The following is a 13606-nucleotide window of genomic DNA, read 5'->3' on the forward strand; positions in this document are numbered from 1 at the left end:
CCTGCTTCAAATCTAATGTAAACCCTTCTCATTCCATATATTGTCCATTCATATGCACAGTATATAGGGATGGCAGTAATAATGCATGCATCGGAATTATAACGGGCCCCGTAATTATGCATGCATCTAGTAATATTTAATTTAATTTTTTTTTATTTTGTAAAAACAAACAACAACGGTTATGTAGATACAACCCGTTGTCTTTAGTTATAACAACGGTTCATTGTAAATTAACCGTTGTTATAACTTTCCCACAAAAATTGAGTCACACTTTCCACAACGGGTTTTGATACTTAAAACCGTTGTTAATAGTTTTAACAACGGTTTTCTTAAGAAAACCAACCGTTTTTAAAACCTTTTACAACGGACGCTTTAACAACATCCGTTTTTTTTTTTTTTTTTTTTTTTTTTTTTTTTTTGGTGAAACGAAGCGGGTAATCAGCCCAACAAACAGAAAAGCAAAAACAACAAGAAAATAAAAAACAGCGAGAAACAAACTACTAAACTAAATGAGACGGGACTAGACGAGGCCACGCGACACCTCCCACATCTTTCTGCATCAATTTGTACAGTTGGCTCGGCAAATTAGAAAGGTCATAGCGGACCAACTGCTGACTTTGCTTTACTCCTTCATTAGCTAACCAATCCGCGCAAGCATTGGCCTCTCGATAAATATGGAAAATGTCAGCATGCCAAGATGAGTCCATAATTAACGACTTACAGATATTTGTCATATGAGAGTGGGCTACCGGTACCGAAGATTCGGACTCCAAAAAGGACATAATAGTTGTTGAGTCCGTTTGAATGAGGAGATAAGGGATTTTACGTTCCAATGCAATTAAAAGCCCTCGTCTCAAAGCTATTAGTTCTGCCCGCGTAACCGTTGCTTCACCTAAACATTCCGCAAAAGCTTCCACTATGTTACCCGCCGAATCCCGAAAAATACCCCCCGCTCCCGACGGACCCGGATTGCCTTTCGAGGCACCATCAATATTAAGGGCCAACCAGTTAGACGGAGGAGCCACCCATTTCACAAAAATCTCTTTCCTTCGCATAGTCTCCCCCTTCCCTGCAACTAAACTCTCCTTGGCATTAAAAACTTCCCATACTTTTTGCATCAAAAAGGAGAACATGTTATGAGCAATATCCTCGGACCGTCCAAAGACCCGACAATTCCGCCATTTCCATATCCACCACACAATCACAGCAAACATTGAAGGCCACGACTCAAATTCAGCCGTTTTACCACATGATAAATTATCAATAGCCCACTCTCGCACAGAGAAGCCCTCAAAAAATCGTTGTGATTTCGGAACGGAAAATAAACTCCATACCTTACGAGCCTCGCTGCAATCCCGTAAAAGGTGTAAAGAAGTTTCCTCTAAATCACCGCAACTGCCACAACACGGATCCTCTGTCAACCCACGCCGAGCTCGATTAGCATTAGACATAATACGGTCATGGAGGAGCAGCCATAAGAAAACCCGCATGCGCCGAGGGGCCCAAGTCTTCCATGGTAGATTCCAAAATGAAGCTTCCTCATTCCTAGGTTCGTTCCTAATTATTTTAATGGCGGATTTTATCGTGAAAAAACCCGACGTCGAAGCTGACCAATAGCACTGATCATCATTCTCCAAACCCGGCAGGACCTCATATGAAGCAATCGTATGTAGGACTTCGTTTGGCAGAAATTCCGCAAAAAGCTCCCATCGCCAACCCGACTCCATATCCCACATATCCTCTACCGATGTCCCAATTAAGTGTGTAGGAATCGCCATAGAACTGTAAGTGTCCAATGGTCGTGCAGTCGCCCAAGCAACGGTCCAGAAGAGCGTGCTTTTTCCATTCCCAACTGAATTTCTCAAGCCCTTTTTTAAAACATCCACAGCCTCGACTATTCCTTTCCAGACATTAGAGCTCACCTGTTTTCCTTGGAACATCTCCGCATCGCAACGGCCTTTGCAATACTTATGACGTAAGACTCTAGCCCAAACCGAATTAGGTTCCGAGAGCATTCGCCACCCTAGCTTGGCCATAAAGGCTGTATTCACTTGCCTCATAGACCTCAAACCAAGCCCTCCATCAGATTTTTCTTTCGTCACGACATCCCATGACATAAGGCTAATCCCTCTTTTATCCTCATCACCACCCCACAAAAAGCGACGGGTTTTCCTATCAAGATCGTCACACAAAGATCGTGGAAGCTTGGCCGTCTGCATAGGATATGAAGGTATCGTTGAGAGAGTAGATTGGACCAAAGTTGTTCGGCCTGCAAGCGACAGGTTTTTAGCCTTCCATCCCGACAAACGCTTGTCTACTTTTTGAGCTATAAAATCAAAGGTCTCCTTCGTGACTCGTCCGTTTATCGTTGGCATACCAAGATACATTCCCAGGTCCTCTGTTTTATCAAAGTGCAGTTTATTCGCAATAGCAGCTGCAACGTCATCTTCAATATTCGGTGAGAAAAAAACCCGAGATTTCGCAAGGCTAACTCTCTGACCCGAAGCTTGACAAAAAATATTCAAACATTTGTTAATAACTTTAGCTTGCTGAATGGACGCTTCCCCAAACAAAATAATATCGTATGCGAAAAAAAGATGCGTCAAATTCGGACCTCCTCGGCTGCATTTGAAACCCGTCCACTCTCCGGCTTGAACAGCTTGCTCGATTAATTGGCTGAGTTTCTCCATACACATAGTAAATATATATGGAGAGAGTGGGTCACCTTGACGGATTCCTCGAGTAGGGGCAAAAGTTTCTGTCCGTTCTCCATTCCAAAGGACATTAAGCGTGGTAGATCGAATACACCTCATTATAGCTCGAATCATTTTATCTGGGAGTCTCATATCAAACAAAGTGTGTTCGATAAAAGGCCACTCAAGCTTGTCATACGCCTTTTCTAAGTCAAGTTTAAGTGCCATAAAGCCCTTCTTCCCTTTTTTGTTCCGCATAGAGTGTAGTATTTCCTGGACAATAATTATATTGTCCGTAATTTGGCGCTTCGGAACAAAGCTACACTGCATTGGGCTTATCAACGTGGACAAAACGGGCTTGAGTCGATTTACTATCATCTTTGTAATGATTTTGTATGAGACATTACATAAACCAATTGGCCTAAATTGGGTGACAGAATGAGGATTGTTTACCTTAGGAATCAAAGAGATAAACGCCTCTCCTAAACCGTCAGGGAAGACATTATCATGTAGCATTTGCAAGACCATATGACACAAGCTAGGTGACACAATATCCCAATGTGACTGATAGAAAAGGGCTTGAAAACCATCCGGACCCGGTGCCTTGTATGGTGACATTTGATTTAAAGCACACTGGACATCCGCCACAAGGTAATTACGGCCAAGTTTCGTGCTTTCGTCCAAGGTGAGCTGTGGGAACACACCTATTGTAATACTACGGTTTTATGAGTCTATGGGTACTCTATCGAGTAGGCCTTACTCTGTCGAGTAAGGGTGTGTTGCGGTTTTAAAATAGTTTCTGACCTGTTGGGTACTCGATCGAGTAACTAGGATACTCGATCGAGTAAGGGGGCACTCGATCGAGTACCTTAGCTACTCGATCGAGTAGCTCGGTTAGCGGGTGATAATTCGACGGGTTTTGTTAATAACACGGATTAATATATAAATCTTTCCGTCACTTTCATAATACACTTTTACAAACCTAATAACATTAAAAGGGAGATTCAAGTTACGTTCTTCGCATTCATCCGTGTTGTTGACAAATCCCGGAGCTTGAGAGGTCGGATTCCATCGTTCTTTATACCTTTGTGATCCTTGCGTCGAGGGTAAGATCTACATACCAATTTTATAGTATTTCGTCAAGTTTCGTTAAACCCTAATTTTAGGATTGGGGGTTTTGTGTTAGTTTTGTGATTGTTAGTGATTATGTGATTATATGCTAGGAAGAGGATTCGTAGAAGAGGAATTTTAATACAAAATTGTTGAGACCGTCGATTGTGTTCTTGTTCTCAGTAGGATTTCCTACTCAGTATTAGTCCCATAATGGGATGATTGATGATGTGTTGAGATTGATTGTTTGATATAGTAATTGTATTGTGACGGTTGTGGTTGTGATTGTGATTGTGATCGTTGTCTATGGTTCTCGAGGCGTGTCCTCGGCTGAGTGGGGTCACTTGCGGGAGTGGCTTCACGCCCTAGTTTCGCCTTCTGTGGAACCCGCCACAGAAGGGATGTGCACATTAATGGACAGGGTTATCGCTCATTATGAGGAGCGGGGATTTGGTGGGTACGGCTGCGGTCCCCCACTGGCAGGACTGGTCCAGTGGACAGTCAGCGATTAAGATTATTGGAATTGGTGTGGTTGTGTGTGTGACAGTTAAGTTGTCTGTTTATCCTATTGTTGATATATATTGAATTGTGTGATTAGTACTGACCCCGTTTAAATGTTTTAAAAACTGTGGTGATCCATTCGGGGGTGGTGGTGAGCGATTATTGAGCGGTATGATATGATGCGTACGGGATAGCCGGGATGAGTCATCACGTTGCGATTAGAAGTCTTCCATTTGTGTCGACGATGTCTAGTAGCTTGATAGTTTTATCAGTAGACGGATTGAGTACTTTGTAATTCCTTTGACAGTTTTGGTTTGAGATATGTAATCACTTAAATTATATTTACTATTTAAATATGCTTCTTTATTGTCTTATGATTATCATTGCCTCGGGTAACCGAGATGGTAGTATCCTTATACCTGAGTGGTCCTGGTAAGGCACTTGGAGTATGGGGGTGTTACAAATGGTATCAGAGCGACGATCCTGAAACCTGTAACCAATGAATCTAATGAATCTAGGGAGTAAATTAAAATGAACCCGGGGTAAAGGTTGTAGGAGCTAATGCAAAGGCTTGGGAGACGTCCTAAAGTCGCGAACTTGCCCTACAATTTTGAACCGGTCACATGGGGGGTGTGTGTCAAGGTCGTATGCGTTGTTTGATAGCTTGTGTGTGGATGTGATGAAGTATGTGTAATTGTTGGATGTTTGGAGTAGAAAGTTGAGAATGTGAAAGAAAGATTGATGAGATATATAGAACTGTGGTTGGAATGAGAAACATGATGGATGATTCATAATGTGACATAATAATAACATGTGAATAGAAATGTTGTGTTGTATACGTATATTTTGTTTGCATAGAGTTGTATGATAAGTTTATGTACTTGTCCACGATTGTTCATGTGTATATGTTGTAAGAAATGTGTAGCTGTAATGGATGAATTAGTTGGAAGAGATTAGGTAAGTAATTGCATAAGAATATGAAATTCATGTGTGGAGCATGTTTATGTGGGTAATGGATTGTATAACATTGCGATGTTAGTAACATGTGAATAGGGGATTTTATGTCGTATATTATATTATTGTGTACGTAAAGTTATAAAATAAAAGCATGTGGGTAAATCGTGATTGACAAGTTAAATAACCTATGTGCATGATGAATGTTGTTGCTTGGCTTTCGAAAATAGTAACATATGATTATGAATACTGGTTTTATGAGTTTTGGACTGGTTTTGTTTGCTTGGTTGTTGTTTAAGTTGTTTGGAAGTAAAATCAAGTAGTTGTGTTTTTCGATTATAAAGAGGTTGTCTTTAAACTGTTATAACTGGAGATGCATAAATGATTTTGATGTGATTCCAATTGGAGGTGATAGCTTATTCTTTTACGATTCTAACGATAGGTCACACGCCCAAAACGACCAAGAAATGAGTGAGTTATGACTATTTTACGAAAAACTGGACAAATCTTGAGAATTGGGGTACTCGATCGAGTATCCTTGGTACTCGATCGAGTAAGGGGGCACTCGATCGACTACGTTAGTTACTCGATCGAGTAGCCCTGGTGATTTGTTTTACATGCTTCTGATCTTGACCTACTCGATCGAGTAAGTCCCTTACTCGATCGAGTGGCCTGTACTCGATCTAGTGACCCCTGTTTTGGGTCATATGCTTATCTTTTGACTTCGTTGCATATTATGTTTAATTCAAAGTGGTTATTTTGCTTCTTTATGCATTGTTTTACATGTATGTTGGTCTTGATACGTAAGTTACCCCATCCTATGGGGTGGTGAGCGGCACCTTTTGGTGAGTATGAGTTTGGTGGAAGGAGATGAGCTATATGTGGTTGTGATAGATAGTGGAAAAAGAAAAGAAAGATCGTTATGGCTTAATTGAGACATAGAGCATGTTTTGTGAGTTGAGATGAGCGATATGTTTGTATGTTGAGTAATGTAAAAGTAAATGAATGTGGGCAAGGGATGATGTGAGTTTATGGAACGTGAGAATGAAAAGATTGAAATGAGGGACGCAAATGATGGCAGCTTGAGATGTGTAAAGAATTATGGAGGAAGATGGTTAGGAGTCGTGTAGGTTATGGATATATGTAGTGAAAGTTCGTTTTAAAGGGGGTTGAGAAGAGTGGTAAACAGTGAACTTTATGGAGACATGTCGCGAGGTAGATTTGTACACAGTGAGTGAGTTTGGGAGATTTGGTTTATTAAGAGATAAAACTACTGTGGGATTTCCTTGGGCATTTAACGGTATGAAATGAATTCTGATTTCTAAAGAGGTACAAAAGAGATACAATTGTTTAAACAAAGGAACGTTGATTTTATGGATAGATTAGTGGCAAATGTGAGTGATAGCATAATAAGAGAAGATCCATGGTAAGAAAGAGTGAGATGATATCGATATAAAATAATGGGATTTGAGTTTTGGAGCGATGAGAAGGTAATTGGTGCACTAAAGGGTTAGATAGAAGTAATAAGGAGTTGAGCTATTAAATGGTATTGTTGAGTATAAAGAAAAAAGAAGGATAAAAGTAAGCTGAGAAAAATGTTCACCGGAGTTATGTAGCATAAAAGTAAGGAATCGTCGAGACGTATGATACTATCAGGAGTAAGTAAGTTAATGGTTATACAGAAGTTTCAGGACAACATGATTAATCATGAGTTTCGAGGAATTAAGGGAGTAAGAAATTGGTAGAATATCTGCATGATATGAGATTTTGGTGGAGAGTTAGATGATGACATAATTAAGAATAGTATTGGGAAGAATGTTGAGGTAATTTTGTTGATGGATTCGATGTTCGTTATTTGGGATGTTAACCAAAGATAGGAAAGAAATCGTGATGTTTAGAGATGAGTGTAAAAGGTTTGATGTCCGGACAGTGGTAGTGTTATGGTTTGTGACTAGTGGTTAAGGGTGACAGTATATTAGAAAAGCAGCAAATCTAAAGAGGTTGGTTTTGTAGGGACCAGATTGATAAGTATGGTTATGAAAGAGTATAAGATGTGGTTATATGAGGCGGTTGTTAATAGTTGAGCATTAATGGAGTGGCTATATTTGGCAGAGGGCGATGGATATGCGAATGGGAGAATATGTTATGAGGTGTATACGAGTTAAGATCGGGTGAGAGGTAACTTTTATCACCGGTAACTTACGTGATCGTGATTGACCGGTTGGATGTGATTACGGTCCGTGATATATAAATGTTTGTGTGAGGTTTTGACCTCACAAGACGTGGTATGGTGTGATTATCATAAAGTTGTTATTTGAATGTTCTGTAATGCATGTTGAGTACGCTAATCTAATTGAATGATATTCAAAAAGGTAATAATTTGAGTGACCTGGCATGACTGGCTATACTTGTATGTATTCATGATACATGTCAATCTGTGATATGGTAAGGGGATGATATTCACGAGGTTATTATCTGTTTAATTCATAAAATATGTTGTGTTATGATTTAGTAAAGTGTATTTGAGTAAGTTCTTCTTGTCTGAGAAGTTATTCTGAGTCAGTATTTATGGGAGTTGTATGCAGTTGTGATGAATATCGATGTGGTTGTGGTGCCTCGGGTGGTGATCCGGGCACGATATTTAGTGTTGTGATGCGGGTATTTTCGCACTGCGGTGTGGCTGATGGTGGCGGTGTTGTGATGCCGTCACCGGTTGTGGTGGAGTAGGCGGGATGATTATGATTCGAGTTTCGAAAGTTCATACCAGTCATACATAGATTGTTGTTTTGTTTGATGTTGCTTCGTGGGAGTTTCAGTTTGTACAGATAGACAGTTGTTTTGTTATCGATGTTTCTTACCCGTTAAATTTTGGAATGAGGGTAGAGTATGATATGAAAGAGAGTTGTACATGTTTTCGTTATTGTCATGGTATAATGACATTCTGTTGATGGGACAAAGTTGTGAGAAGTTGTTACAGTAATTTTGATATTGTTTTAAGTTGAGGCATCAGTAGTCATAGTCATGATCTGATATATGCAGGTGGTTCATAATCCTTTGTTGAGACAGTGAGTGTAGGGTGTTGAGTAATTAGTGTCGTGTTAAGTTATGTATGAGTCTTGCGGTAATGAAAGAAAGGAACTTGAGGATCTAGTGTGAGTGTACGTAACAAGTGTGGATCGTGAGTTATGCTTTTGACGATAAGAGTTTTATTTAGTTTATATAGAGAGGTGTGTCATGTTGCGGTAATAGAGAACAAGTGAAGTTTTGGATTAAGTTAAGGATTTTGTGGTATAGGTTAGGTGGTGTGACGAGTGAAGTGAAGTATGAGAGTTGTTAAGTAAGAGAGCCTTGGATATGTGCATGGCGAGTGTTTAGGTTCTAGGTGGTTATCTTTGACATGCGGTGGTGATGAGGATAATGAAAAGATATATCTAGGATTTAGTATTAGTGAGTTACGAGGACGTAACATTTATCTTAAGAGGAGTAGGATGCGATAAAAGAGATTTTGATGGTTGTACATATGGTAGTATATTTGGAAGTAGAGTGTTGGTGTAGCATAAGGTATGGATTTGTATATGTTGTGGTTGATAGTGTTAAAAGGTCATGGACGTGCTTGTAGTAGTTCAATGTTAGGAATGCGAGAATACTTCGATAGTGTTGACAGTTGGATGATGAGGTTATGAGTGTGAGTAAACTTCGAGGACGAAGTTCCTTTTAAGGGTGGTAGAATGTAACATTCCGTTTGATGTCTATGAGTGTCTCGATTTTGGATTTGATAGTGGATGATATTGTGGAGCTAGCAGCGTTAGAGGATGGTAGTTGGTTATGTATGGAGTTGGTGTCATGAGAGATATATATGTGGTGGATACGATATCGTGAGTCATGTTAAGGAAGTAAACATAGTTGGTGGAGTGGGTGTTAAGAGTTCATGTTTTATGTTTGGTCGAGTTCTTGAGTTCTTAGCTATGTAGTTGTGTCTTAGTCAAGTTGGTAGGTTTGTTTTATGTATGGGTTGAACTTCGGGGACGAAGTTCTTTTTAAGGAGGGAAGACTGTAATACTACGGTTTTATGAGTCTATGGGTACTCTATCGAGTAGGCCTTACTCTGTCGAGTAAGGGTGTGTTGCGGTTTTAAAATAGTTTCTGACCTGTTGGGTACTCGATCGAGTAACTAGGATACTCGATCGAGTAAGGGGGCACTCGATCGAGTACCTTAGCTACTCGATCGAGTAGCTCGGTTAGCGGATGATAATTCGACGGGTTTTGTTAATAACACGGATTAATATATAAATCTTTCCGTCACTTTCATAATACACTTTTACAAACCTAATAACATTAAAAGGGAGATTCAAGTTACGTTCTTCGCATTCATCCGTGTTGTTGACAAATCCCGGAGCTTGAGATGTCGGATTCCATCGTTCTTTATACCTTTGTGATCCTTGCGTCGAGGATAAGATCTACATACCAATTTTATAGTATTTCGTCAAGTTTCGTTAAACCCTAATTTTAGGATTGGGGGTTTTGTGTTAGTTTTGTGATTGTTAGTGATTATGTGATTATATGCTAGGAAGAGGATTCGTAGAAGAGGAATTTTAATACAGCTGTTGAGACCGTCTGATTGTGTTGCTGTTCCAGGTAGGATTTCCTACTCAGTATTAGTCCCATAATGGGATGATTGATGATGTGTTGAGATTGATTGTTTGATATAGTAATTGTATTGTGATGGTTGTGATTGTGATTGTGATCGTTGTCTATGGTTCTCGAGGCGTGTCCTCGGCTGAGTGGGGTCACTTGCGGGAGTGGCTTCACGCCCTAGTTTCGCCTTCTGTGGAACCCGCCACAGAAGGGATGTGCACATTAATGGACAGGGTTATCGCTCATTATGAGGAGCGGGGATTTGGTGGGTACGGCCGCGTCCCCATGATGGGCAGGATCGGTCCAAAGGGACGGTCGATGATTGAGATTATTGGAATTGGTGTGGTTGTGTGTGTGACAGTTAAGTTGTCTGTTTATCCTATTGTTGATATATATTGAATTGTGTGATTAGTACTGACCCCGTTTAAATGTTTTAAAAACTGTGGTGATCCATTCGGGGGTGGTGAGCAGTTATTGAGCAGGTATGATATGATGCGTACGGGATAGCCGGGATGAGTCATCACGTTGCAGTTAGAAGTCTTCCATTGTGTCGATTTACGATGTCTAGTAGCTTGATAGTTTTATCAGTAGACGGATTGAGTACTTTGTAATTCCTTTGACAGTTTTGGTTTGAGATATGTAATCACTTAAATTATATTTACTATTTAAATATGCTTCTTTATTGTCTTATGATTATCATTGCCTCGGGTAACCGAGATGGTAGTATCCTTATACCTGAGTGGTCCTGGTAAGGCACTTGGAGTATGGGGGTGTTACACCTATAGGTACATCCGTCAAACAAATATTAGTGACTGGACCAGCAAAGAGACCTTGGAAATAATCTAACACCATCCGTTGAATCACAGCCGCATCCCACACCCAGTTCCCCACGCTATCTTGAAGGCCCTCAATACGATTTTGTTTCCTCCTGATGACAGTGCTCAGATGAAAAAACCTAGTATTTCTATCTCCGTCACAAATAGCTTCCATCCGATATTTTTGAAACCAAAGAAGCTCCTCCTCCCTAAGAACCTCGTCCAAATTTCGTTTCAACTTCAACTCGAATTTCAAGAGATAATATGGTCCTCCCCGAGATAATTTCCTTTGAACTCCCAAGAGTCTCATTTCTAAGCTCCTCTTTTTTGCAAAAATATTATGGAAAACAGACTTATTCCAAGATTGCAAATTTTCGGCAAAAGTATGAATAAAAGGGAAAATGGGTTGATTATTATCCCAATTATTTTTAACAAAATGTGAGAATTTGTCATGACACATCCAAGCCGCTTGAAATCGAAAAGGACGCAACACTTTCGGAATGGGAGCAAAACCATTCGTGTTAACAATAATGGGGCAATGGTCAGATTGATTTTGGACAAGATGTCTTAACGAACCCTCCGCAAACATGACCCGCCAATCCGAGTTGCAGAAAGCTCTATCAAGTCTTGCCCATTGTCGAGTAGCCATCGAATTCCCACGTGACCAAGTAAAGTCTGGTCCAGCATAATCCAACTCAATCCGGTTATTGCTTTCAACCCAAGCATTAAATTTGAGGCATCTTCGTCTTAAGCAATCACTATCCCCATTCCTCTCCGACAAAAAACGAGTGTCATTATAATCCCCCATAGCTAACCACGGTCTTGTATGTGTACTGGCAAAAGATTCTAATTCTCTCCACAACTCTTCTTTCTTTGCCGCATCGGGACTGGCATAGACGGCAGAATAATACCAAGGAATTTCGCCAACCCGGGAAATTTCTACTATAATATGCTGAGCATGCAAAATAACAGGGGTAAGAGTCACCTCCTCTGGTTTCCAGAAAAGCCATATTCCTCCACTAAAACCTTGAGCTTCCACCCTTATTTTGCCTCCAAAATTAATTCTATCACAGACTCGTTGAGCCACATCTCCACTAATATGTGTTTCAACCAAGGCCAAAACTTGCGGGCTATTAACTCGGATTAATTCTTGCAACATAGACATGAAAGCAGGACTGCCAGCACCTTGCACATTCCATGTCATGCGTCTTAGAGCGGGTCGTCGACTTAAAAAATTCGGGAAACGATCCATAAACAAATCAGGCAAAGAGGGAACCAAGGACATAAAAGCCTTAGAGAGTTTGTTTAGAGTGTCCATCACCCAAGGGGTGATTGTCACTACTAAGTCGGATTCCGGAATCATCGAGACTGAGGGTAGGAGAGACCCTATGCTCAATTCCATTTGGTGAGCCAGAGGGATGGCTGTCAAGACCGTTGGGTCTCTCAACAGGGATGTTAAGGGTAGGTGATGAGCAGGGGGGCGGTCAGGTGGCGGGTCATGAGGGTCGGATTGGTGAAGTAACTTGAGGCCATGGCAAGGTAAGGTAGAAACAGAGGATGGACGAACAATTTTCTTATAAACTGGTCGTGAGTTTTTAACACTAAGGAGAGTTTTATTCTTATTCTTAATTTCTTTATTCAAAGACGAATTTAGGGAAATCTTAGACAAGGATTTTTTTGGAGTATTAGAAAGATTTGATTTAGTTGGCGTAATCCTAGGAGAGGATAACTTCGAAGATCCCAGTGTTATTTGATTAAGAGCAGAATCCTCACCCCAGTTCGATATCGAACTACCCGCCTTCAAATTAGGAATGTTTGGAGACAAATTCTCCTTAGAAATAGGAACTGAGATATTTTGTTGACTATTTTCTCTAGGAGTCTCTCCAATAAAGGATTGTGATTGGTTAGAGCAAGATTTTTCCTTCCTAGGAGGAGAATTACGCAAAGATTTAGGGCTCCCATTCAAATTTGTATTCAAAAGCATATCATTGTCCTGATTCCCATCCGGGTGTAATTGGGTTTCTGGAACCCGATCATTAAGATCAATCGGCTCGTCTGTATCACCTCCATTGCCAGCTTCATCTTCTAGGGCCTCAAATCTTGAACCCGAACCCTTTGTTGGGTTCTTCAGAATTGTAACAACTGGGGTTTTCTGACCTTGTTCATTAGCATTTTTAGCCTTATCAGTTCGAGGATTCCTCTTACGAACTGGCTTCTTAACATGCATCCAGGAACCATAGCCTGTATCTGTAGTAGTGTTAGTAAGACTAATAAGAATGAGTGAATGTAGTAATGCACAAAAGAGTAATGATTTTATTTCTAACTTTAAATGCTTGGTGTGTTTTTTATTAATAAAATAATAAGGTAAATGTCAGAACATTAAATGCATGACAAAGATCATATATAACTTGCTGGGTCAGATTTGATAAATATGGGTCGCTTTGACCCGTCTTATTATTTCAGACGAATACTTCCGTTTGAAATAAGAATTTGTGTTTTGTTTAAACTTTTACCCATAGTTGTAAGATCATACCTAGAGGAAGAGATTAGCAGGCACAATTTTGAGACAATATCTGATGAACTTGATCTTGAATGCATGTATCTATCAAATCTGGAAACAGCACAATCCTGCGAAATATGAGAAGAAAATCCAAAGACCAAAGAAGGTGGCTCAGAGAATGATAGAGGAATTGAAAGTCAAATTTAGTGGTTGCTTCCATAAACCAGGATAGGGGGTTGATGGAGCATATGCAAATGCATAAATGGTGATGAGAGGAATTTTCGAGAAAAAAAGGGGAAAGTGAAACGGTGCTCATTATCTGTTTTTTGTTGTCTTAATCTGATAAAAGTTTTGCTTTCCTTTTTTGATCGTCTTGTTGGGCCGTGTCCTTTATAAGG

General features: G+C 40.2%; 1 protein-coding gene across 1 annotated transcript; it reads right to left on the bottom strand.

Moving 5' to 3' along the window:
• Positions 1 to 500: 500 nt before the first annotated feature.
• Positions 501 to 13306, bottom strand: LOC141632870 (uncharacterized). Its single transcript, XM_074445374.1, has 3 exons — positions 13242 to 13306; positions 10683 to 12975; positions 501 to 3383 (listed from the first exon to the last, which is right to left on the bottom strand). The coding sequence occupies exons 1-3, from the start codon at positions 13304 to 13306 to the stop codon at positions 501 to 503; spliced, it is 5241 nt and encodes a 1746-aa protein (XP_074301475.1).
• Between the last annotated feature and the right edge of the window lie 300 nt (positions 13307 to 13606).

This window comes from Silene latifolia, chromosome Y (assembly GCF_048544455.1).
Source record: "Silene latifolia isolate original U9 population chromosome Y, ASM4854445v1, whole genome shotgun sequence".
Taxonomy (NCBI): Eukaryota; Viridiplantae; Streptophyta; class Magnoliopsida; order Caryophyllales; family Caryophyllaceae; genus Silene; species Silene latifolia.